The following is a 24,599-nucleotide window of genomic DNA, read 5'->3' as shown; positions in this document are numbered from 1 at the left end:
AAATTTAAACCTAGGCATATCATATTCAAATTGCAGAAAACCAATGACAAAGAGAAAAAATTAAAAGAAGCCAAAGAGTGGTGAACCCCTCCCACCACCTTACCTGTAGAGGAACAAGGATAGAAAGTACAGCAGACTTCTCAAAAACCATGCAAACAAGAGGAGAGTGGGGTGGAATATTTAAAGTGTTGAAGGAAAAACTCCACTAACCTAGAATTCTACATCCAGTGAAATTATCCTTCAAACATGAAGGAGAAATAAGGACATTCTCAGACAAATAAAAACTGAGAGGATTAGTTGAAAGCAGACCTACCCTACAAGAAATGTTAAAAGATCTTCAGAAAGAAGGAAAATGATAAAGGTCAGAGACTTGGGTCTACATAAAGAAAGGAAAAGCATCAGAATAAATGAAGGTAAATAAAAATATGTTATTTTTCTTACTCTTAATTAATCCATAAGATAATTATTTGTTTAAAGTAATAATGATAACAACGCATTGAGTAATTATAGCATATGGATAAGTGAAATGAATGACAAGCAATGTCAAAAGGGACAGGAGGAAGGAATTGAGAGTGCTCCCATATAAGTTCCCCACATTACATGTAATTAGTATAGTGTTACCCAAAGGTAGACTTAGATTAAACATATTCAAGGATATTTCAAAGAGCTTGTGGAAAGATTTGTAATACCTTTTCATTCTATTTTGCCACAAACTTTTTGAAGTACCCTCATATATTTTACAAACTCTAAAGAAACTTTTATAAAAGAAGTATAATTGATATGCTAAGAGAAGAGATAAATTGGAATCACATATAATGCCTAATAAAAACCAGAGAAGGCAGAGGGGGAAAAAGATAAACAAAAATTAAGTGCAACAAATATAAAATAGTTGTAAACATGGTAGATATTAATCCAAGTATATCAATAATTGCTTTAAATGTGAATCATCTAAATATGCTAATTGAAAAATAAATAAATAAAGAGATTGCCAGAGTGAATTAAAAAAAAACAAGGCCTACAAAAAACTCACTTTTAAACATAAAGATTCAGATAGGTTAAAAGTAAAGAGATGGAGAACGCTATACAATGCTGACTGTAATCAAAATAAAGCTGTAGTAGCTATATTAATTTCAGACAAAAAAGACATTTGGGATGTTCATCGCAGCACTCTTTACAATAGCCAAGAGTTGGAACCAGCCCAAATGTCCATCATCAGATGAGTGGATACGGAAAATGTGGTACATCTACACAATGGAATACTACTCAGCTATAAAAACGAATGAAATACTGCCATTTGCAACAACATGGATGGACCTCGAGAGAATTATATTAAGTGAAACAAGTCAGGCACAGAAAGAGAAATACCACATGTTCTCACTTATTGGTGGGAGCTAAAAATTAATATATAAATTCACACACACACACACACACACACACACACACACACACACACACACACACACACACACACACAAAACCGGGGTGGGGGGAGAAGATATAACAACCACAATTACTTGAAGTTGATACGACAAGCAAACAGAAAGGACATTGCTGGGAGGGGGGAGGGAGAAGGGAGGGAGGTTTTGGTGACGGGGAGCAATAATCAGCCACAATGTATATCGACAAAATAAAATTAAAAAAAAAAAAAAGACATTGGGGATAAAGAAGGACATTACATAATGACAAAGGGAACATTACACAGTAATAAATCATCCAAGAAGATAAAACAATCCTTAGTGTATATGCATCTAACAAGAGAATGTCAAAATACATGAGACAAATACTGATAGAACTATGAGGCAAAACAGACAAATCCACTATTACAGTTAGAGACTTCAACTCCCCTCTTTCAGGTGAAAGGTCAAGCAGGCAAAAAATCAGTGAGGATATAGCTAACCTGAACAACACTATCAATCAATGTGATCCAATTGAGACACACACACACACACACACACACACACACACACACACACACACTACTCCAACAGCAACTGCAGAATACAAATTCTTCCCAAGGTCACATGGTTACGTTCACCAAGCTTGACTTCAATCTAGGCAATAAGAGACACTTTAAGAAATTTAAAATAAATCATACAAAGTATGTTTTCAGACCCCAATAGAACTAAACTAGAAATCAATAACAAGATAGATGAAAAACGTCTCAATATTTGGATTAACAGCACAATTCTGAGCAACACCTGAGTAAAAAAGGAAGACTCAAAAGAAACTAAAAATATCTTGAACTAAAATTTGAGGAATGTAACAAAAACAGTGCTTACAAAGAAATTTACAGTATTGAATGCATATATTAAAAAAGAACAATCTAAATTAATAATCTAAGTTTCTACCTTAAGAAACTAGAAAAAAAAGTAGCAATTTAAGCCTAAAGCAAGCAGAAGAAATAATACAAATCAGAGCAGAAATCAATGGATTTGAACACAGGAAAACAATAGAGAAAATCAATAAAACCAAAAAAGCTGATTCTTTGAAAAGATCAACAGTACTGACAAACATTTAGCCAGGCTAACCAAGATAGAAAAAGAAAAGACACAAATTACTAATACCAGAAATTAAAGAGGGGTCTTAACTAAATTAAGAAATTAAATTAAATTTAATGCAATTATTGATATAATACTGATCCCATGAATATTAATCAGATATAAAGAAATATGTGAAAAGAATTCAAGATTGCACTGGAAGTCCTAGCTAGTGCAACAAGACAAGAAAAAGAAAAGTCATAGGAATTGAAAAGGAAGAAATGAAACTGTCTATGTTCTCAGATGACATGATGGTCTATGCAGAAAATCACAAAAAATCAACAAGTAAACAAAACAAACAAAAAACCTGAAACTAGTAAGTGAGCATACTAAGGTTGCAGGACACAAGGTTAATATACAAAAGTCACTTTCTTTCCAGCAATTATCCTCAATAAAAAAATTGAAATTTGAAATTAAAAAAATACCATTTATAATAGCATGCTGCAAAAAACAAAACAATGTGTAAATCTGACAAAAATGTACAGAATCTTCATGTGGAAAACTACAAAACTTTGAGGAAAGAAATAAAAGATCTAAATAAATTGAAAGATATTCTATGCTCATGGATTGAAAAACTCAGTAATAATAAAATGACAAATTCTCCCAACTTGAACTCTCAGCAAGCTATTCTGTGAATATCAATATAATGATTCTAAAATTTATATGGAAAGGCAAAGTACCTAGATTAGTCAACACAATACTACGGGGAAAAAAAAAAGTCGGAGGCCTGACACTATTCAACTTCATGATTTACTATAAAGTTACAATAATCAATTTTTGATAGTAAATATTCTTGATAGGATGTGATGAGAATGGCACTTTGCCTCTGTGGCATTCCAAAACTCTAGTCTAATCCTGAGAAAAAGCATCATACAAATTCCAACTGAAGGACAGTCTACAAAATATCTGACCAATATTCCTCAAAACTGTCAAGGTCATCAAAAGCCAGAGGAGCTTAAGGAGACATGATGACAAAATGTAATGCAGTATCCTAGGTAGGATCCAGGAAAAGATAAAGGACATTAAGTAAAAACTAAGGAAATCAGAATAAAATATGCACCTTAATTAATGATGTATCAATATTGGTTCATTAACTGTAACAAATGCATCATACTAATGTAAGATGTTCATAATAAAGAAAATTTTATCTTCACAATTTTTCTGTAAATACAAAACTGTTTTAAAAAATAAAGTTTATTAAAATAATACTATGTATATGTACACCCACATATATTATGTCAGGTGGGGATAAGAACAAGGGAGAAAATAAATCAAGTAGGGCAAGGGGGTGGAAAATGGTAGGAGTGAAGCAGACAGTCTGTACAAGGTGGCTAGGAATGGCATCTGATAAAGAGATATTTGAGCAGAGATTTAAGGGAAAGAAGGAGTGAACGATGAAACCGTCTAGGGGAAGAGGATTCCACATAGAGGGAACTACAAAAATGAAAGCCTGAGGTGGGAGTGTGTTCAATACGTGGAAAGAGAGCAAAGAAGCCAGATGACTTGAAGCAGCCTGGGTAAGGGGAGGAGGAGCAGGAGATGAAGTTAGAAAGGGAGTGGGCCCAGGTGGGCCTTGCAGGCCATGGTAGGGACTAGATGAATGAATGAACAAATGAGTGGAAACTCTTTATCCTGAAGTTTATTCTAGGTACTCCAGCCTTTTTTTTTTTTTTTTAAAAAAAGAAGAGTCATCCTTCATCATATGCCTCCCTCCCCCAAGCATGCACAAATCTTCTACCACAACAATAACAAAATCTCTTAGCCTGCAATTGTTCCAACAAGACCCTCTAGGCTGGAGGAAGAAGTCTAAGGCAAGACATCTCCTTTCCAAAACAAAATTCGAGACTGTCTAGACAGGCAAAGTGAAATGAAGGCTGGAGGCCAATTTTTCATAATTCAATATATTAAAAAAACTTTACATATGCCTGAAATCTTTAGATAATGGAAAGAAAAGTGGATTTTCCTCTCTTTATTATTAAAGTAATTGATTCAAACTTTCATTTTCCACATGTAGGCACAACCCACAGGTAATTAGTTTCAAATCATCAAAGTAGAAACAGAATAAAACCTCAACTAACTGAAGGACATTTCTTCCTGGACATACTTGCTTTCAATGGCTAATGGCATAAGACATGAATCCAGAAAAGCAAGCTCATGACTGAGATTTCTTTAAAAACCAAAACAAAATAACTTGCAAAGCATGCCTAGGGTGAGTCCAACATGAGCCCTTCGCCTGTCACCTTCTCCATCTCTCTTTCCAGTTCCATATAATGAGACGATGTCCCGAATGATGATAAAATCCCCATCCTCAGAGGAGAGCCCACCAGGCTCATCACTGCCACACTAACACAGGTACAGCAACTCTCACCTCTTACACAGATTTACACCAGTAAGGATGAAATCAAAATCACTTTGCTGTGACTCCCCTTTAACCAGAAGGCACATAAACCATGCACTCTACTGCATGAGTATGAAAGTAAAATGTGGACCTCTCAATAGTGGAGACTTGAACTTAAAATATCTTGGTTTAATTTATGGGTGGTAGAAGCCACATTCAGTCACTGGTCATGTCTTTGGGGAGTTAACCTCTCTGAACCTCAGTTTCTTCATCTGTAAAATGATAATTATAATTTCTTCCTACTTGAAAAGTCCTTATCAAAATTAAATGAATTAAAACCTTTAAAAAGACTAGAGTGGCATCTGGACTATAATAAGTGATAACATGCATTGTTTCCTTTTATCAACACTATTATGTGTCCCATATTTGCACCCAGCATGGATCTAGCAAATAGTAGCCTCTCGATAAATGTTTGTTGAATAAATAACTGAATGAAATATCTCCAGGAAGTCTTGGAAGATACTTTACATAATGATACTTAATATAATGCCAATAATAACTATCATTTATTGAGCACTTCCTGCTTGTCAGGTGCTGTGATACATGTTCACACACACCATTTCACTGAATTTTCACAACTACTTGATAAAATAGACCTTCTTTTAGCTCCACGTGACAAATGAGGAACTGAGGTTGAAAAAGGTTAAGTAATTTTCCCAGGAGGACACAAGTGGCAGAACTGGATTTTGAACCCATATCCTTCTGATTCCAGAGGCCATGCTATCAACCGCCTTTTAAATAAAAGGTGCTTTTGACTTCTTTTGTTAAGAAAGATTCAACTAGTGTGAAGAGGCCAGCACTTTCTGTATTCTCTTCTAATCACTTTCTATATATTAATTCATTTAATCTTCATAGAAACTCTATGAGATGGGGGTATTATTATCCCTTTTGTATAGATGGGGAGACGAAGGCACAGAGTGGTTAAGTAACACACAGCTAGTAAATAGAGACTATTATCCCCTCATCGGTCGGACTGGCAGCAGCCAGGCCAGGAACAGGTGGGACCGGTAAAGCTGCCAGGACAGGTCCTTGAGAAGGAGGCTGAACAAGTTGTCCAGACCTGTCCTGAGTAGCCAGTACAAGTCTGATGGGGATGGCACTCACATGGGCTGGCAGTGGGGAGGTCCCAGGTGCTGAGCTGGGGTGAACAAAAGAGGTACAAGTGCACCAAGGGCAAAAGTAATTGTCCAGAGGGGGAGCCTGTGGAGTGGCACTGGGTGCCAGTCCTACCGGAGCAGGAAGCTAGAGCCAAGGGCAAAGGAGTGGCCAGGAGCCAGGAGGCCAGGGGTTGAGAATCTGGGGGGATGCAGTGAAAGGCTCAGGCTCTGAACAACATCAGGCTGTGGCGTGGAGCCTTCTCAGTGGGACATCCCTGGCCCCGCGGTGTACAGGTGAGTGTCAATGTGCAGGTGAAGGGGGGGAGGAAGGGATAACATTAACCCCACAATGCTCCTCCAGCTAAACTCTCCTTAGAGAAAGGGCAAGTGACAAGCTTACAAAGACACCATCATATCACCATCCCAGGAAGTGACAGAGGGCAAGTGGCTAATACACGGGCAGGCTGCCTGTATCACTACGGGAGTGAACAGCCCCATACACTTCTACCTGGAAGAAGTTGTGCTCAACAAATATTTGCTGAGAGCCACCCCTGCTGACTCCATGCCAGGCCCTGTGGGAACTATGGAACAGAGGTGAGAAACTGATTGGTTTCTCTCCTGGAGGAGGTCACAGTCTACACAGCAAGGCCTCTACCATTTCCAACCATGATCCTGGCCAATCTACTCCCTTTATTTTCCTACAGAATCAGAGGTGCCTTATTTTAGTAATGATAATCTGTTAATAATAAGCAGTTACAAGGGGCTTTGCGGTTGTAACATGCTTTCACACCAATGGGAGACAGTGTGATCTGATGAAAAAGTGCGAGGATCTGAATCAGGAAGACCCAATTCAAATGCCAGCATAGCAATCTACTTAGTCATCAGATCTTAGCCAAGTCCCTTATCTGCTTGGACCCCCAGTTCCATCATCTGTAAAACTGGGCTCATAATATCTACCCTGTTTTTCTCTGTGAGGCAGTGTGACAGCAATTAAGAGCATGGACTGAGGGGCCAAACTGCCTGGGTTCAAAGCTTAGCTTCTCTATTTACTAGCTGTGTGATCGCAGCTGTGTTACTTAACCACTCTGTGCCTTGGTCTCCCCATCTATAGAAAAGGGATAATAATACCCCCATCTCATAGGGTTTCTACGAAGATTAAATGAATTAATATATAGAAAGTGATCAGAAGAGAATACAGAAAGTGCTGGCACACAGAAGTATTTAAATGTTACCTATTTTTCTTATTACTACCTCCCAAAGCTGATGGGAAGATACGATGAGACGTAGTATAACTCAATCAGCATATATAATTCTTCCTTTTTTCCTCCCTCTTCTCACAGTACCAGTAGCAGTGGAGCCAGGAATTGAACCTAAATTTCCATTCCCTGAATCCCATGTTCCTCAACTATGGCTGTCTAAGTAGTAAGATCTAAGTAGTGCTGGTCATGGCCCTCTGACTCCAGATGTGTGTCCCTTCTCTTCCTGACATGTCCTTTTCAGCCATCCCAAACTCCAGGTGCTCATTCCAGGTTTGCCTCACAGCCACATACCATACTTCTGGGTTCACACTACTTCCTCCTTCCTGTCTTTCCCAGCTCCTAGCCAGCCTGGCTTTGTTGGCAAAATAGTTCCTTCCATTATGGCATCCCTTGCTCAAAAGCATGCCATATCTCCCCATTGCCTGTGGTGGGAGATATCAGACTGGTCCAGGCAGTATACATAGGGTCTCTAATTCGTGGAACTCTCCATCTGAGCCCGTGAGCACTTGATAATGGACAAAAGTATCAGAACATGCAGCAACAATTTTACAAGCAGAACTTATGACTGATTATATTGTATGGGTACACTATGAAATTCCAACCTCAAGTACATGTATCCACAGAAGAAAAGTAGCAACACAAAAGTCCTGTACTGTTGAAAAGCATTATGAAATATTTCTAATCTTCCCATTAAAATTTGATTGCTACAGTCTAAGCCTCAATTTTCTCACCTGTAAAATAGGATAATACATCACAGAATGCTTGGGAGAGTTAAAGGAGAGGATTATGTAAAGTTTGTGGGTCAGCAATCCTGCATATAAGTGTTACCAGAATTTTCACTATTATTATTTTAAAACCCAGACACCTCTGTCTGGACTTCAAAGCCCTGTACAATCTGTCCCTGAATGAGTTACCTGTTCTGATTTTCCAGTCCCTAGAGTTCTGCTGGGCCTGTCCCTCTGAGAATTCCCACTTCCATTTCTATGTCTTTTCTCCACGGTTCCTTTTCCCACTCCCATTATGCCCAGATCTGAACCTCTTCTTTCTAAATTCTGCCCAACATTCAAGGCCCAGCTCACGTTGGATCAGGAAACTTTTGACGTTCTTCCCTCCCTTGTCCTGTCTAGTTCCCAGCTGTCTGAGTTCACACCCACTTACAATCTGCACGAAATATTTTTACTTTGAAATGCTGTTGTCTCAGTATTTTGGTTTTCTCTCTCCAATTAGACTGATATCCCTTCTCAAGCAGCCACTGGCATTTTTTTTTTATTTTAATGCTAGCCTGCAGCATAAAACAAATACTGAAAAAGCTCCTAGCAATGTTTCCTCTGAAGGTCCCCAAAGGGAGTGTAAAGATTCCTGGGAGCTCAGAGGTCAGGAATGGTTTCTTTATCTTTTAAATGAAGATGATGGTACCAACCTCATTGAGTTGTTTGATGGCTTGAGATCATGGGTACAAAACTGCCTAGAAGACTGCTGAAGAGAAAGAAAAGACAACTGGAATTGATAGGAACCTGGGAAGGGAGGCAGAAGAAAAAGGAGGGCCATGGGAAACTGCAGGGGATTGCTGATGACGTATTAAGCACCTCTACATTCCAGGCACTGTGCTAGGCACTTTATACGTAGGGTCTTGGTGAAGAGCACAAGTTCTGGAGTCAGGCTATGGGGTTCAAATCCTAGTCCTGGCTGTTAACAGTGGTGTGGCCTCAGATAAGTTACTTAAAATGTCTTTGGCTTATTTTCTTCATCTTTAAATTGGGATAATTTAAATCAGGGGTTGGCAAACCTTTACTATAAAGAGCCAGAGTAAATATTTTAGGTTTTGCGGGCATGTGGTCCATGTCACAACTATTCAACTTTGCAGCTGTAGCATAAAAGCACTGTAGAATACATGTGAACAGATCGACCTGACCGTGTCCCAATAAAACTTTATTTGCAAAAACAGGCAGGGGGCAAAATTTGGCTTGTGGGGATTAGTTTGCCAACCTCTAATACAGGATCTACTTCACAGGATCCATTAGAGGATTGAACAGTTGTAACATAGTTCATGCTCGGTAGAACAGTGCCCCGCATTGTAATTACTCAACAACTGTTAGCTGTTGTTATTATAATGAAGCCATGAAATAGGTGTTAGTATCCCTTTTACAGGGAAGAAAACTAAAGCTCAGAAATAACTGAATAACTTCTCCAAGACCTAACATCTAACAGCGGCAGAGCCAGACTCAGCATAGGCTGGTCTGACTGCAAAGCCTATAGTTTTTCCACTGCAATTTTTGTCAACTTCAAAGTTCTTATTAGAACCAAGACCTTATTGCATTGACCCTTGAGGAACCAAGTGTCTTGGGACTTAACACTGGCAACAAACCCATCAACTGGGTGGGACCCCAAGTAAGAGTTGTTGGAAAGTGCACAACTTTGTTTCCTTAGAATCCTGATTCCAATCGGTGGGAACAGGGGTGGAATCCACGTGCACCAGCTCTCAGGGTGCTTGCACAGTCTCAGTCTTCCCTGGCCTCAGCATCAGTTTCCTATGACACCGATGGGTCAGCCTTAATTAACTGCTCAAATAGGGCAGGCTTCCCAAATCCCACATTAGTTCTGCCTTGGAATGCCAGAACTTTTCTACCATGGAAAAATGCTTCATGCCCTGACTCTTAACAAACCCTGCAAGTTCAAATGCATTTCTTGGGGGAACAAGAATCCCAAGCTGTTATGTGAGAAGGCAAAGAAAGAAAGGGCTTTTCTTGAAAGGGGGAAACAAAGGGCATCCAGAAATGTCACCAAAAGGCACTGTAAACTCTTAAGCTTGCTCCAAGTTGTTCTTTGTCTGAGGCCTTGAGAGTACGATTTATATAACTCTTTCCTTGGGTCAGTGATAAGGTTTTTAAACCTGAGAATCTGAAGCCAGTATCAGCAAAGATTTTTTTCCATGTCAAATACATGGAATAAAAAGAAAAAATAACCCATGCTAAATGACACAGACTTTGTATATTTCAAAACTGTCCACCTATGTGACTTGTTTCTCTCTTCCTCCTCCTCCTCCTCTTGGAGCTTCCTCTTTCTCCTCTTCTTCCTCCACCTCCTCCAAATCTCTTCTCTCCTCTCACCCCAAGGTTGTCTAACGACCAGTCTATTCTAGGGAAGGGCTCTCTGGTTCTGGCATTGTGCCTGTAAACTTGACAGTAATCAGTGGTAATGTTTTATGTTTAATTTCACATGTGCCGGAGTAAACCATTCAGGCTACAATCCCCAAAAGGCACATGTCTGTCTATTCCCAGTGTTCAGTGGACCACTGTGTTGATGTATTTTTTTCCCTCACCAAAGCACAGAAACTGCCTTGGTCTTCAGCTCGATGCTCCCACAGACAATACAATGGTGGGAGCCACTGGACGAGGAGCCACACCGACTCAACCGTCACTCGGTTTCTGAAGCCACGGATCTATGTGGGTCCTGCAGGCTCCAGGCTGACACCCAATCCAGGCCTCTGGCAGGAAAGACATCCCTTCGATTGGCTGCCATGGGCTTCTTGCCCAGGGAACCAGCGGGCTCCACGGAGCTTGCTGCCTCAGGAGAGATGAAGAGGCCTTTAATTAGGGTGACCATAGTTTATTATCCCAATAAACTCACCTTTGAGTCCTAGACACTTTTAAAAAGAAAAGGGATGTTACTATTAATAATGACACCAGGACATAAGATGTAGGCTGGGTATGTCTTGGATGTACTCTCACCTTTCACTTCACTTCAGGGAGCTGCCAATGGTTGGGAGATTCAGAGAAATGACTGTCATCAGACATGACTCTCTCAAGGATGGGAAGAAACTGGGAAGTTCTGCAGACTTTGAAATTGTGATGTCTCTATTCTGTGTTGCCTCTTACAGACATCACCAGACACTTTCAAAAAGCAAAGGCATACCTAAAAAATACTGAAGTATGCAACAATTACAATTTTATGCAAGATGGAAGCCTTTCTTATGCTGTTGACTGGGGAAGAGGCTCCATCCCCACAGGCAGAAAGGACCATCTGATTGGAAGGCCTAGCTCAGGAGTTCCCAAATTTTAGACCAACAAAATATCCAAATCTTTTGGAAACCTGCAGAGAACTGCCAGCTTTTTATTTTAGAAAAGGACTTTAAACAAAACAACTGCTCAGCATTTATTCTCACCATTATTTCAGAAAAGGAGATTTTACCCACTCCCCCAAACCCCCCACAAAATTAGTTACTGTGATCTCGGAAAAAGGGAAATCATTTAAATACTCTACATTTAGCTTAGTTAAAAACTCAATACACTGTCATTTTTTCATTTCCCATGGACTAGAGAGACTTTGTCAGAGGCCTGCAGTGAGTGCCAGCTGCATGGGTGTGTCACCTATGTAGTTCACAGAGCCCCATGCCACAAAGGGCCCAGCTGCAGTTGCTGTCTAGCAATTCTTCATATACTTTATCTTTGAATCAGTGTTTTGTTAGTGAAGATTGATGGGACAATGGAGTGTGTCCTGGGCCCTGCCGCCGCCTCTCCAGAGGTGGATCTCGGCTGCCCACTCCCTGCATTCTGGTGCCTCACCTCATGTCCTCCACTGCTGACCCGCACTCAAGCGGTGGCAGGGTTCCGTGGGGGGGTGGTTTTGCCCCTGCCTTTTCCCCCCTGTATGAGTGAGAACAGGTGTGGGGAGGGTCAGGCAAGATGGTGAGCCCCCTGTGCCCCAGGGTGGGATGAGGCAGTGACTCTCGCTGCCCCCACTGCTACCAAGTATCTGGTTGGCATTGTGGACGGGTGTTCTCATGTAAGCATTCGAAGTCATCTGTCATCCATGGGTTCAGGCAGCAGGCCTGTGGGAAGGGGAGACTTCCGGGCTCCTGCCAGGGGCCTGCATTTGCATTTTGCACTGGGTCCTGCCAATGATGTAACTAGCCCTGCCCACAGTGGCCCTCCAATGGCGCTTGAGTACTGGCCTCGCTGATAGGTCCTTGCCCATCCCCCCCACTCCTCTCATTTGTAAATAGGTTCTTTGCAGGGACGGCTGTTATTCCCGATTTCCTTTCAGAAAGCAAATTTCCCCAGAGGCCAAGCACTGGCCTGTTGGGGGCCACTTCATTCTTGGCCTGGACTGGGTGGCTAACTGTCATCCTTATCATATTTCACTTGTGGTGGCACTTGACAGTATAGAAAGTGCTCTTCTATTGTGTGTGTGCACATGTATACATTTACGGTAATCTCACTTTCTCTAGCTTGGTGAACCTGAAACCACTTACACTTTGGATGTTCAGAAAAATCTAGGCACAGGTCCCAGCTCTCATTTTCTGGCTGGGTAGCTTTGATTTACCTTTTAGACTTCTGATTCCTTATTTGTAAATGAAGATAATAATATTTATCTACCTCACATAATCTCATTTAAAGATTAAATGTGATTATATAATCAAAGGGTCCATCAATGTGTCAGGTGATCAATTAATATTCATCCCTCTCCTCTTCCTCACCTGTACCCTGGAGATGAGCACCCACGCTTGGGAGGCAACGCTTTATCCACTTAATAGGGGCTGAGCCTGGCATACCCCTGGCGTAGGATCCTCTCCATTCATCAAGAGGCAGCACTGCCACAGAAGGAAAAAGCCCTGGATTAAGTAAGCAGTGGTAACTCTGAAATTCGAGAGTCTGCTTCTCTAGGAAGGAAAATCGAGCACACAGGGAAGGTGGAAAGCACTAAGGACAAACATGACCTCGTTCCTGTTTCTAACACATTCCTGTCCTGGCTTTTACAGAAGCTAACAGACTTTGTCACTGCACTGGAAGGGTCACAAGGGCAGAATCAGACAGTTTTGGACTAAGAATCAGGATGCCTGGATTTCAGTCTCAGGTTTTCTCTATATAACATTGGAAACATCATCTCCTACTCTGGAACCGAATATCCCCATCTATTAATGCATTAGATGACTTATTAGAGTCCCTTCCAGCTCTGATACATTTCTGTTTTGTTTTGACGGTTGGCCAGTATAGGGATCCGAACCCTTGACCTTGTTGTTGTAACACCATGCTCTAACCAACTGAGCTAACCAGCCAGCCCAATACTTTTTTTGATTAGAGCAATTATAGCTGTAAAAATATATTCTGTGTCAAGATGGGACACACCTATTCAGATAGAATGGGTCCCTTCAAAGCAGTGGCTTTAGGAAGGCCTGCTTTTTAGCAAGTCTGGGGATGCTGATTCCTTGGGTGAAGCCATTTGTTGAGACCCCACGATGGCTGATCATCTGATGGGTCTTGTATCTCTGCTTATACCCAAGGCACCTCATTCAAATGGGCTGTGACCAGACTTCATGAACAGGAACAGATTTAGCCATTCTCATGCAGTGTTTCAACATTCATCTCTAAACAGAAGGAACACAGTGGGCTGCTGTGATGAGAATTGTGAGGAGTACTATTTACTGCTGGCTATTGGTTTACCCTTGGCCTCGTACACAGGGTACAGCTGAAAATGGCCTCAGCTGAAAACACTTTCTTGACTTTCAGGGCAAAATTTCCAAGTTTTAACATGCAGCCTGTCAGCACCAGGCCTGCTGTCCCTGCCACCGCCCCCGTGTTCACCCAGAGAAACATGGTCTGTCCTCCCGCCCCTCCACTTCAGCCTGGCCTCTGAGTCATTCCCACAGAGCCAGGACATATATTAACAGTGTATCATTAGGGATTTGGAGTTGGACAGACCTGGGCTCAAATTCCAGTTCTTCCACTTTCCAGTTGTGTGATCTTAGGCAAGGCACTTAATCCTGCTGATCCTTCATTTCGCTGGGCGACCTTGGAAATAATAATACCTACCAAACAAATCTGTTTTAAGAAGTAAAATGAAATACATTGCTGCAGGTAAATCCCAATGAAAATCCTGCATTGTGTTTCTCTCTCTGCCCCAATCATTTTGGCCTGATTCACAGAAACCTGGCTTTTGCTTCAGTTTCTTTTCCTTGGTTTTGATCCTCTTTCTTATTTTGTGCTCCAGACCCACCAGAGATATGGGTGACAGTTAATTTTATTAAGTACTTTCTATGAGCCCAATTTATTATCATTTCCTCTTCACAATGAGCCTAGAGGTAGGAATTAGGAACCACTATCAATACAATTTTACAGATCAGGAAAATGAATGCTGGTGAGGTTAGGTCCAAGATCACAAGGCTGAGAATGGAGGCTGAATTCTAGCCCACTGTGTCTGACTCCAGAGCTTTCTCTTAATCACCAGCTCCTTTGCTTTTGAGGACTGGGTACTCCCTACATGTTTATTACTGTCTTTTTCAATAATAATCATCAGAGTAGCCACCACTTATTGAATATCTATAATCATTACATACATTATCCCATTTGACTTTTCCAGCAATCCCTTGAAGTAGATATGTTCATGCTCATTTTACAAACGAGAGAGCTGAGGTCTGAATAAGCATATTATCTAAAGTCAATTGGCTGTGAAAAGAGAAACTGGGATTCAAATGCTGTATATGATTTCTTGGTGGCTCCTTGAATGCTGCACTATGTGCCAAGTCCGTTATAAATAGTAACCCTTGTAACAACTCTGTAAGGTAGGCAGTATTAGTATCCTTATTTTACAGATAGGGAAATGGAGGAAGAGAGATATTAAGAAACTTGCTCCAGGCCTCACACATAAAGAGTGGCAGAGCTGGGTTTTGACCCAGGCAGTCTGGCTCAAGAGTCTGGGCTCTTAGCCTCTAGCTCTGTGTTGCTTTAAGAAATGAGAATGCCAGGTGAGGTGAGAAGGGGCAATAATTCCAACAGAGGAGTTATCTCTGCATAGGCAGCAGGTTTAGTAAGTCCAGTAACTACAAGAGCTCTGGAAGAAGGAACTCTCCACCCACATGGATGAGAGCAGTCCCCCAGAGCCCCGGCTTCTCTCCTCTGAAAAGGGTCAGCCACACTGGAGAGTTTTCCAGCATTGAGCAATGATGTAGGTGTTTGGTTTCCTTTAGGCCTACTGAGATATATCATTAGGAAATTGCCTCAGACTCTTAAGCAAGCTGTGCTTCCACTATTTGTCTACAAAATCCTCAGAAGAGATGGGAGTCAACATTTTTAAATGAGCAGTTGCACTGAAATGTCCAGGTGTGTGTGGAGAGGGAGGCCTTTAACCAGTAAAGGCAAAAACATGTATTCAGTAGCTACCATGTGCTGAAACAAGTGAGATGTTAAACCTTGCAATAACCCTTTGGATTAGTGATTAGTCCCATTTTACAAAGAAGTAAACTAAGGCTCAGAGTAGCAAAGTAATGTCCCCAAATAAAGTGGCCAGTAGAGGGGCCTGAATATAATCCAATGCCCATGTGACTTCAGGTTGCATGTCTTATCTAGCTCCCTGCTGCCTCTCATTTGCTGTGACTGATCCAGATGAACTTTTAGAATTTCTGCATAAGTAATGATGAAATTACCAAGAATGTAAACACAGAGACCATTTTGCCAGCCTAATGTGTTCTGGTCTAAGTTTTGCCCCTTGGGCAAAACATTTTACCTCCTGGATCTTTAGTTTTACTCTTGGGCACATAAAAGTCTAAAACATTATCATTCTGAAAAACACAGCTTTAAGAGCAGCAATAATTTACAGGGAAAGTTTCAAAGAAATCTTGGTATCATAAAGAAAGAGATTCACAGATGTATGTGAAGATTTAAAACTCCTGTATAAGACATCACATGCAAAGGCAGATGACCAGGTGCATGTTATAAGAAAGTCTTCAATAAATGTGACAGACAAGGGACTGACATACAGAGTAAATAAAAAACTCCTTTAAATCAATGAGGAAAAGACAACCCTAGAGGAAAATGAAGAAAGGATATTAATAGGCCATTAACAGAAAACAGAAATTTAAGTAGTCAGGGATATAAAGACAATGTTCATGCTTTCTAGTGACAGGGGAAAGGCAAAAGCAAAGGCATAAAGCGATGAGCTGTCATATTCTGCTCAACGAATTGGCAATAATGCTAAACGACTGACAATATCCAAGGTTGGCAAAGTCACAAAGACACCGTCATCAGGAATCCAAGTTGGGACAGCCTTTTTGGAGGATACTTTGGCCACAGTTAACAATATCTTATTTTATTTATTTATTTAACAGGAGAAAAATAAGCAGAAGTTTATTAACGTATATATTTCATATATACACCAGAGACCCAGGGGTGAGTAGTTCTCCAAAACGTGGCTTTAAATTCCAGCTTATACAGCATCTTCAACAAACAAACTTTTAAATGCACAGTCTTTCCACTAGAAATTCTACTTTGCTGTATCTCTCCAAGAGAAATCCTCATATGTATACAAAGAAGCATACCAGAGATGATCCTTGCATCACTGTCTTTAATAGCTAAACACTAGAAACTTCCTAAATGTCTATCAACAGGACACTGGTTAAATAGTTTCTCATATATGCAGACTCTGGAATTGCTGTCAGTAGGTAATAGACGTGGGGCAGCTCTCTATACATTAACATACTCCAAAATATCTTGCAAATGAAAAAAACATCGAACAATCTCTACTACATAATCTTGTATGTATATGTGTGTGTGTGTATGCTTGTGAATACATTAAAAAGGTTAGAAAGACATACAAACATGTACTAATATTACCTCTGGGATCAGGAGAGGTTCGTGCCTTTCCCCTTTCACTCTACATTTCCGTATTGTTCATGTTTTTACACTGTAAGTGTATTCCTGTCATTTTTCAATTATCTAGAAAAAAAAACAAGTTGGCAACAGACACAGAGCCACTTGCCTACTGCTCTGGGTTATCTACTACTCATCCAGGCAGGATTGAGAAATACTCTGACCCAGAGCTGGGGCTCCCTCCTCTGCTGATGGGAATGGAAAACAGCTCATCTGGAGGCTTCCTTTCCCTTATTCTCTCTCGTATTTCCATAGGTGCCACACATCTGAACATCTGCACAAATATACACATTCCTGTCTCCTGCACTTACTCAGAATAACTACTGCATAGGCCAGTTCATGGCCCAAGAACTTTTCAATCATGGACCAAAGCAATTCTTGTCATTTGAATAAAACATGTACACAATCGCACTCCAATACAACAAAAATAACAAATTGTCAGACCCCATAAGCACAAGCCTTGATTTAAACCATGGGGTCCAATGTGCACATATTGGATATGAAGCTCTTTAAATAATGGCTCTGCTAGCCTAAAACATATCAGATGTTCCTTAGCCTCAGCTCGCCCAAGACATAAACTATGTGTTCAGGGGAAAGCAAAGTCAAATGACTCATGACAGAGTTTGTTTTTAGTATGAATTATTTTTTCTGGCTCCTTGCTTTTAAAGACGGATCCTCTTCAGATGGGCTGAAGCAAGGATTGCTGGGAGCTGGCCCCCACAAGGCTGTCCTTCCCACACTTCGAAAACTGAAAGTGGATGCCCTGGGAAGGAGAGTTTATTTCCCATTCTGATCACCTCCATCACGCAATGCTGCTTCTTTTTCCTTTCAAAACCGTGCAATGGCAGTCTTGTGGTAGCTGAGTGACATGGTGGGAAAAGCATTGGATTTGGAGTCTAAGAGACTGGAGTTCCAATTCCAACCTTGCCCTTCACTAACCGGGTAATGCTGGGAATGTCATGATTTTTCTGGGCTTGCAGTTTCCTACAGGATGAAATAGGAAGAATGAGTATTGCACTGCATTGTGGTGAGAATTCAATGGGGTAATCTAGGCAAGCTGCCTGCTACCCAGAAGACACACAGTAAATGGCACTGGATTAAACTCATCAGGACAGAGATGGTGTCCCATTTACCTCTGAACCCCTAGTGCTTGCCTGAGAACTGGGCAGAAAGTATATGAAAAAAGAAGGCAGCAATAGAGGAATGCAGGAATAATCACTAACAATAACTAACATTATTTGTATGTATCATGTGCTAGGTACTGTTCTGACTACTTTACATGGATTATCTGATTAATCCTTACAAATAAACCTCTAAGGTAGTCTATTAGTCCATTTTTGTGTTGCTATAACAGAATACCTGAGACCAGGTAATGAATAAAGAACAGAGGTTTATTTGCCTTGTGATTCTGGGACTGCAGCCTGTGGTGCAGGCCTCAGGCTGCTTCTACTCATGGCGGAAAGTGGCAGGTAGCCGGCAGGTACTAGCAGAGCACAAGGCAAAAGGAAGTGGGGGGGAGGGGGGGAGAGAGAAACTCTTTATCAGTGGAAACAAATATTATCCACATTTCACAGTTTATGAACCAGAGGCACAGAGAGGTTAAGAAACCTGACCAAGACCACACAGGTGGATACTGGAGGAGCTGGGACCTGGATGTTTGTGGCATGGCTCTAGAGCCAGAGAGGGAGAGGTAAAATGAGCAGACTAGAGGCTCTCCATGTGGAATCTAAGGAAAGGATACATCAGGAATAGCCACATCAGGAATAGCCAACCTCATGGCCCCATAGGAATACCAGTGGTGGACAACCAGAACCCTCCCAAGAGTAAGAGGCCTTCGCTTCTGGAGGAAGACTGCCATCGAGGGAGGACAAGGCAGCTGACCAGCTGGTGCCTCTGCACATTCAATACCTCCTTCTTCTCTGCAGGATTCCAGAGCTGGCAGGGACCTTAGCCATTGCCTGGCATAGCTCCACTGCACAGGTTGGAGGATGCTACTTGCTCAATGCCACATCACGAGTTAGTGGTACAGTAAAGACTAATACCCCAGTCCCTACTTCCCAAGCCAGCTCTGTGCTTCTGGCACCTAGGCCACACTAACAGCCTCTCTTCCATGCACATTCCAGCCTTGGCATTGTGACTTTACTTTTTAATTCTTTTATTTACTCCATAGTTCCCACCCAAGCAAGTTTCAGGAAAAATAGAAATATTGGCCACTGGGCTATGGGTATACCCACTTCCCTTGATAAAGCCATCTCTAGAATATTTAGCCTGCTCTCCCAATACATCACTGAATAGTCTACTTGGCAAGCAACCTTTGACAATGATGTAGGTCTCCATCAGAGTCTGCCTACAGGGAGATGATGGGCAGAATTTGGAATAGTGATTTCTCAGGATGAATTAACAAAATGCCTTTTGGCTTTATACCTCCATCTCATGAACTGTCCCTGCAACATGTGTGAGGGGAAAAAATCATTCATTCTTTCATTTGCTCATTCATTCACATCTTCATCCAATACACAATTGAGTTCACCTCTGAGTTCATGAATCTTCTGTTCCCAAGATTTAAAATTCTGCACAATCTCCCTCTCATCTTAGCCCCCCAACACACGCACACACACACTTTTAACTTTGTTTACTTACACTTGTAAGTCCTGGCTCAACTGTCATTTTTCTAGGACATTTTTTCTGACTCCACAAGGCTGTGGACATAGCAGACTGTATTACAGTTGTCTATTTTATGGTACCTCTCCTCTGCAATAGTGTGAGAGAAACTTGGGAGCAAGGACTGTATCTTTCATGTTCACAACTGTACCTGTGAACAGAGAGATAGGCCCAGCATGAGGGCTGGCACAAGGATGGCACTCCAAGAACATGTGCTGAATAAATGAATGAAAGAAAGAAAAATGACTGAAGAATAATCATGACATAAGCTCTGTTCTCAGTCAGCTTCTAGTCTAGTGGAGAGGCAGACACTAGAGAAAAGTCACCGTACCTGTGGGAAGTACTATCTCCAAGGTCTGTTCTGTGCTGTGGGCAATGAGAATGAATAACTGTGCTGGGACTTCACCTCTGCCTTATGCTCACCTTCATCTGACTTTACAGGCAGAAACGTGTGAGAGTATTGCTGTGTGAAGAAGATACACAGAGTATAGCCATTCTCGGGCCAATTTTCTTGCCTATGTCTCCCCCCACCCCAACACTTCCCAGTAGATGACACCTAAGGACATTGCCATTCCAAACCATTTCTTTGAATTCAGTGAAACCAGGGTCTGAGACAGAAAACAGAGTGCCAGGGAGCTGAGAAGGGCAAGAAAGAGAGGAGACCCACAAAACAGAATTCCTCAACACACTCAAGCCTCCCTGGGCTTTTTTTGCTTTTCTTCAGACACATTCAATTCATTCCCACCTCAGGGCCTTTGCAGTGGCTGTCCTCTCTGCCACTGCGGGCTCATCTCAAACATCCCTTCCTCAGGAGGGTCTCTCCTGCCGCCCACACGGCCAGCCCTTCACACCTAGTCTGCCCAGTCCATCTCTGTTCCCTGACCTCCCTTTACTTTCTTTCACAACACTCTTGCCACCTGAAATCAATATCATTCGTTGTGATCTCTTGTTTCTTGAAAGCTTCCCACTGGAACTTAAGCTCTGTGAGGGTAGGTGTTGCTATTTCAACAGATGTGGCTAGCGACACTTAGGAGAAGGAGAAAGGTATCAGAGGATAAAGGAGATGCACAAGCTCCAAAGGAAGAGCCAGCTGAGAGGACCCTGACTCCCAAAGAGCTCAAGAAAGGACTAATAACATTAACTCACCGCATACCACCTTTGACAAGCTCATGCACTGGCTTGATGATGTTTCCCTTCTGGGATGCATAAGCATTCTGGGAGTATGTGTAAAATGCGGATAATAATAATTCCTATCCCGTGGCATTGTGAGGGTTCAATGAGTTAATTCATGTGGAGTGATTAGAACAGTGCTTGTCACATAAAATGCATCAATAAATGTTGTCTGTTGTCATCATCATCTACAGAAGGACATGACACATAGGTAACACCTGTCCTTAAGAATTACATGCACCATTTTTACTTTTTAAAAAAATGAACCTTAGAATTTCTGCCAAGTTAAATATGTGCTTCCTATTTTGAATTTAGTGTAGCATGAAAACAGTTTAATAAAAATTGTTTATCAGTGTTTATATAAAGAATTTTAATGTATTTGTAATAGACAAACTTATGATGGTTTTAATCAAAGATTTAAAAATTTTAAGAACTATAAACATGGAGAATCATATAAGAACTCTGAGAAACTGAAAGGCACGATAATGACACATTGGTCGAGAGAACAAATAGGCTAAAAGTCCAAAGTACAACTTTGTAAGGACGAATATGGACAGAGAACACTAAATAAAGAAAAGAGAACAAACAGAGATATGAGAAGCAAAAAACTCTACACGACAGCAAGTGGAAGCATCACGTGCATATAATCATTTCTCTGTGATCACTACAGGAAATGCTGTTACAACAGCAAGAACAGTAAGTAAACTGCTGCAAATAAGAACAAGAGGTCAGCACGTTAAATAAATGCAATGATGTTTTATTAATAACTTAAATCTGCTAGAACAGTGTATGTAACTCCAAGTTTGGCTAGTTTTTAATAAAAATAAATAAAAAAAATACTTTTTAGTAACCTCCCTTTTGTTTGTCTCTAGATCAGAAGCCTGGTGGACAGAACAGGCCATCTATCTCACCCAGGCTGCCACTTAACTTGTCTCTCCTGCAGCCCCAATGACCCACAAAGACTTTGTGAGTCCATCTCAAAAGAGTAGGTGGATCGCTTTTGAAAAAGACACAGAAACCACTTCAGCAGGCCATGCAATGTTCCCTAGAGCCTCTAGGTGTCACTATTGCAAAACTAACAGAAGCCTGAAAGGTCCAAAGAAAAAAAAGAAAAACAACAGTACGTTTAGTACAAAGCACTAAAGGCAATAAGAGCGCAAAAGGCAAACACCATTTATTACAGAAGCTACAAACAATTTAGTATCTCTAAGACAATTACTAATTTCCTTTTTAATTCAAGGGCTCATCCCAAGAAGAAGAGACATCTCATTTTTCAACCAGAAAATCTCTGTGTTGTACTTTCCTTCTAAAACATTTACATTTAGGGGCTCAGCTGAAACCCACATGATGCTAAATGTTTGTGGTATAAATTGTTTTACAATAAAGACTGGCTTGATAGCACAAAAGAACTAGCCATCAGAGTAAAAATGTAGCTATGTTAATTTGATATTCAACCAAAAGCTATAATCTTATTAAATATATTTAAACATTTAGAGCTGGCAGCTTGCTTAATGGGGATGTATTAAATAATACCTGGCTGCTAAAAGTATACTTAGGAATCAGTGCCACATAAAACATACATGTACAATTCTCTGCTCTCTTGACTGTGAGCACACACATTAAAAATTAAGCACACATATTCAGTGTATGCTCAGCCCTTTTAAAAGGCTTTCTCTTTAAACAGAAACATGCAATGGAAAATGAACTCAACTCTGGAGAAAGGTAATGGATTCATCCCTTTGGGGACAGCTGTCCTGTTTATCAAAAGAAAGGAGAGGGGAGGGTCAGAAGCAGGGAGAAAAATTCCCAATTGGTCAGCAAAGAGATGCCCAACTTCAGAGAGGAGCTGAAATCGATCCCTACACACAGGCTTCCTTCTTTGCCACAGTTGAGAGGTCGAAGGGATGGAACCTTTTACCATGAGGCCATGGGTAGTTTCAAGGAGAATGGCAGTATCTCAGGATATGGGTGACTGTATTTGTGGCCAGATAAATGCAGGCAGATGTTGATTGATTACCAATGCATGAAAGAAACACTTTTGGGGGGCAAGGGGCATCTATGGTTTTCTGGGCATAATGCTAGGCACTGGTCAAACGGTGGAAATTGGTGGGCAGGGACGGTTCTGAGTAGCCAGGGAGATGACGATTCAAAGAGCCAAATGCAATAATAAAGTTCTACTCAGTGTTTATGATGAAAAAATAATATAGTTGAAATGCCAAGCCTGCTCGATAAATTAACTTTCTCTCCTTTCAAATGTCATGAGGTTCCCTAATAATCCTCAGGCTGGAACGAGATATCTCAGAATTGCCAACATGTCATACAACATTACATTATATTTCTGAACAATCCAGTGGAATAGGTGGTAATGATTATTTTTTAACTTAAGAAACGATGTTTAAATCCAGGGAAGTATAGAAAATATCTCATCACCCAGAAGAAAAAAAGAGCTTTTTTGATATAGATAATATTCTGTCCACTTACAGATGATAGAACTGAGGCTCAGAGAGGTTAATCATATTATCCAAGATCACACACATATTTAGTAAGTTACAAAGGTAGGACTGGAATCCAAGTCCGTCTTACTTGAAAATCCACTTTTTTTTTTTTAATCTTAGACTTCTGGCCTCCACAACTGTGAGAAAATAAATTTCTGTTGTTGAAGACATCCAATTTGTGGTACTTTATTATGGCAGCCCTAGCACACTCATTTAGTCTTTCTCTGAACTTTCTCTGTGTCTGTGATTCTTGGTTTTTCTCTGTATCTCTCTTGGTATCAGTGTGTATTTTTTCTTTGACTCTGTATCTGTTTTTTCTCTCTCTGTCTTTGAAAATCCACTTTTTAAAACTCCAATCCTCACTGCTTCTTTGTGGCTGACTGAAAACTTGGGGCAGGAGCATAAAGGAATTTGCAGATGGAGTTGGGCACAGCATGCAATTCTACTTACCTCAGTGCCACCTACTTCCAAAAGACCAGAAGAAGAGGGTCTGAGTTCTCAGAAACTGCTTCCAGTTACAGCTATCATCCATAACTGGGCTTTAAAAATTTTTTTTTTTATTTTCCTCACTGGAAAGAAGTCACTAAAACGTGAAGCATGCCAAAGTCTTCACAGTGACGATGGTTATAATCAGTGGACCACAGAGAACAGGCTACGTTGCTTTAAGAATACAACCAGGGAGAAAGGAAATGCAGACACATGCTACAACATGGATGAACCTTGAGGACATTATGCTAAGGGAAATAAAGCAGTCACAAAAAAGACAAATACTGTATGATTCCACCTAACTGCAGTACCTAGGGTAGTCAAATTCACAGAGCCAGGGGCTGGGGAAGGGGCAATGGGAAGTTGTTTAATGGGTACTGCATTTCTGTTTTGCAAGATGAAAACAGTTCTGGAGATGGATGGTTGTGACGGTTGCGCAACGTGAACACACTTAATACCACCAAACTGTACATTTAAAAATGGTTAAGATGGGAAATTTCATGTTATGTGTACTTTACCACAATTAAAACAAATAAACAAAAGAATACAAGGAACACCTCTTCCAGTGGTCAGTACAATGTTCTCTTGCCTGGGACACAGCATAGTGTGACCTTAAACATTTTTATATTTTTGGAAGTAAAAGTCCTCTTGAGTACTTCTTTGCTTCTTTTCTGGAAAGCAGGAAGTCTGGAGGAAACAAGAGTTTTTTATTTTTTTAGCATGCAAAATTTTATATCTGCGTGTTTGACACAAATTCTCATCCTGGTCTGGCCAGCGAGGAGCTCCCCAGCCATGAACAAAGTACTTCCTCTCTGGATCTCAGCTTCCTCATCTGTAAAAGGAGAGACCGGGTGG

The 24,599-nt window shown here is 40.9% G+C and overlaps 1 protein-coding gene across 11 annotated transcripts in view; it reads right to left on the bottom strand.

The window, feature by feature from the left end:
• Positions 1-24,599, bottom strand: part of FGGY (FGGY carbohydrate kinase domain containing) — a 433,428-nt gene that overhangs the window by 30,881 nt on the left and 377,948 nt on the right. Inside the window, exon 14 of one of the 11 annotated variants that reach the window (XM_063105675.1) lies at positions 24,246-24,431. The exons of 9 other annotated variants lie outside the window; for them this stretch is intronic. In XM_063105675.1, the coding sequence (XP_062961745.1) occupies positions 24,314-24,431 (118 nt within the window). In that variant the 3' untranslated portion in view covers positions 24,246-24,313. Of the gene's footprint in view, positions 1-24,245; positions 24,432-24,599 lie in introns of those variants that run through there. One more of the 11 variants, XM_063105672.1, reaches the window with a different exon arrangement.

The sequence above is a fragment of the Cynocephalus volans genome, chromosome 8, assembly GCF_027409185.1.
Source record: "Cynocephalus volans isolate mCynVol1 chromosome 8, mCynVol1.pri, whole genome shotgun sequence".
In the NCBI taxonomy this organism is placed as follows: Eukaryota; Metazoa; Chordata; class Mammalia; order Dermoptera; family Cynocephalidae; genus Cynocephalus; species Cynocephalus volans.
Note: the sequence above shows the minus strand (reverse complement) of the source record. Positions and strands in the feature narration are given on the sequence as shown.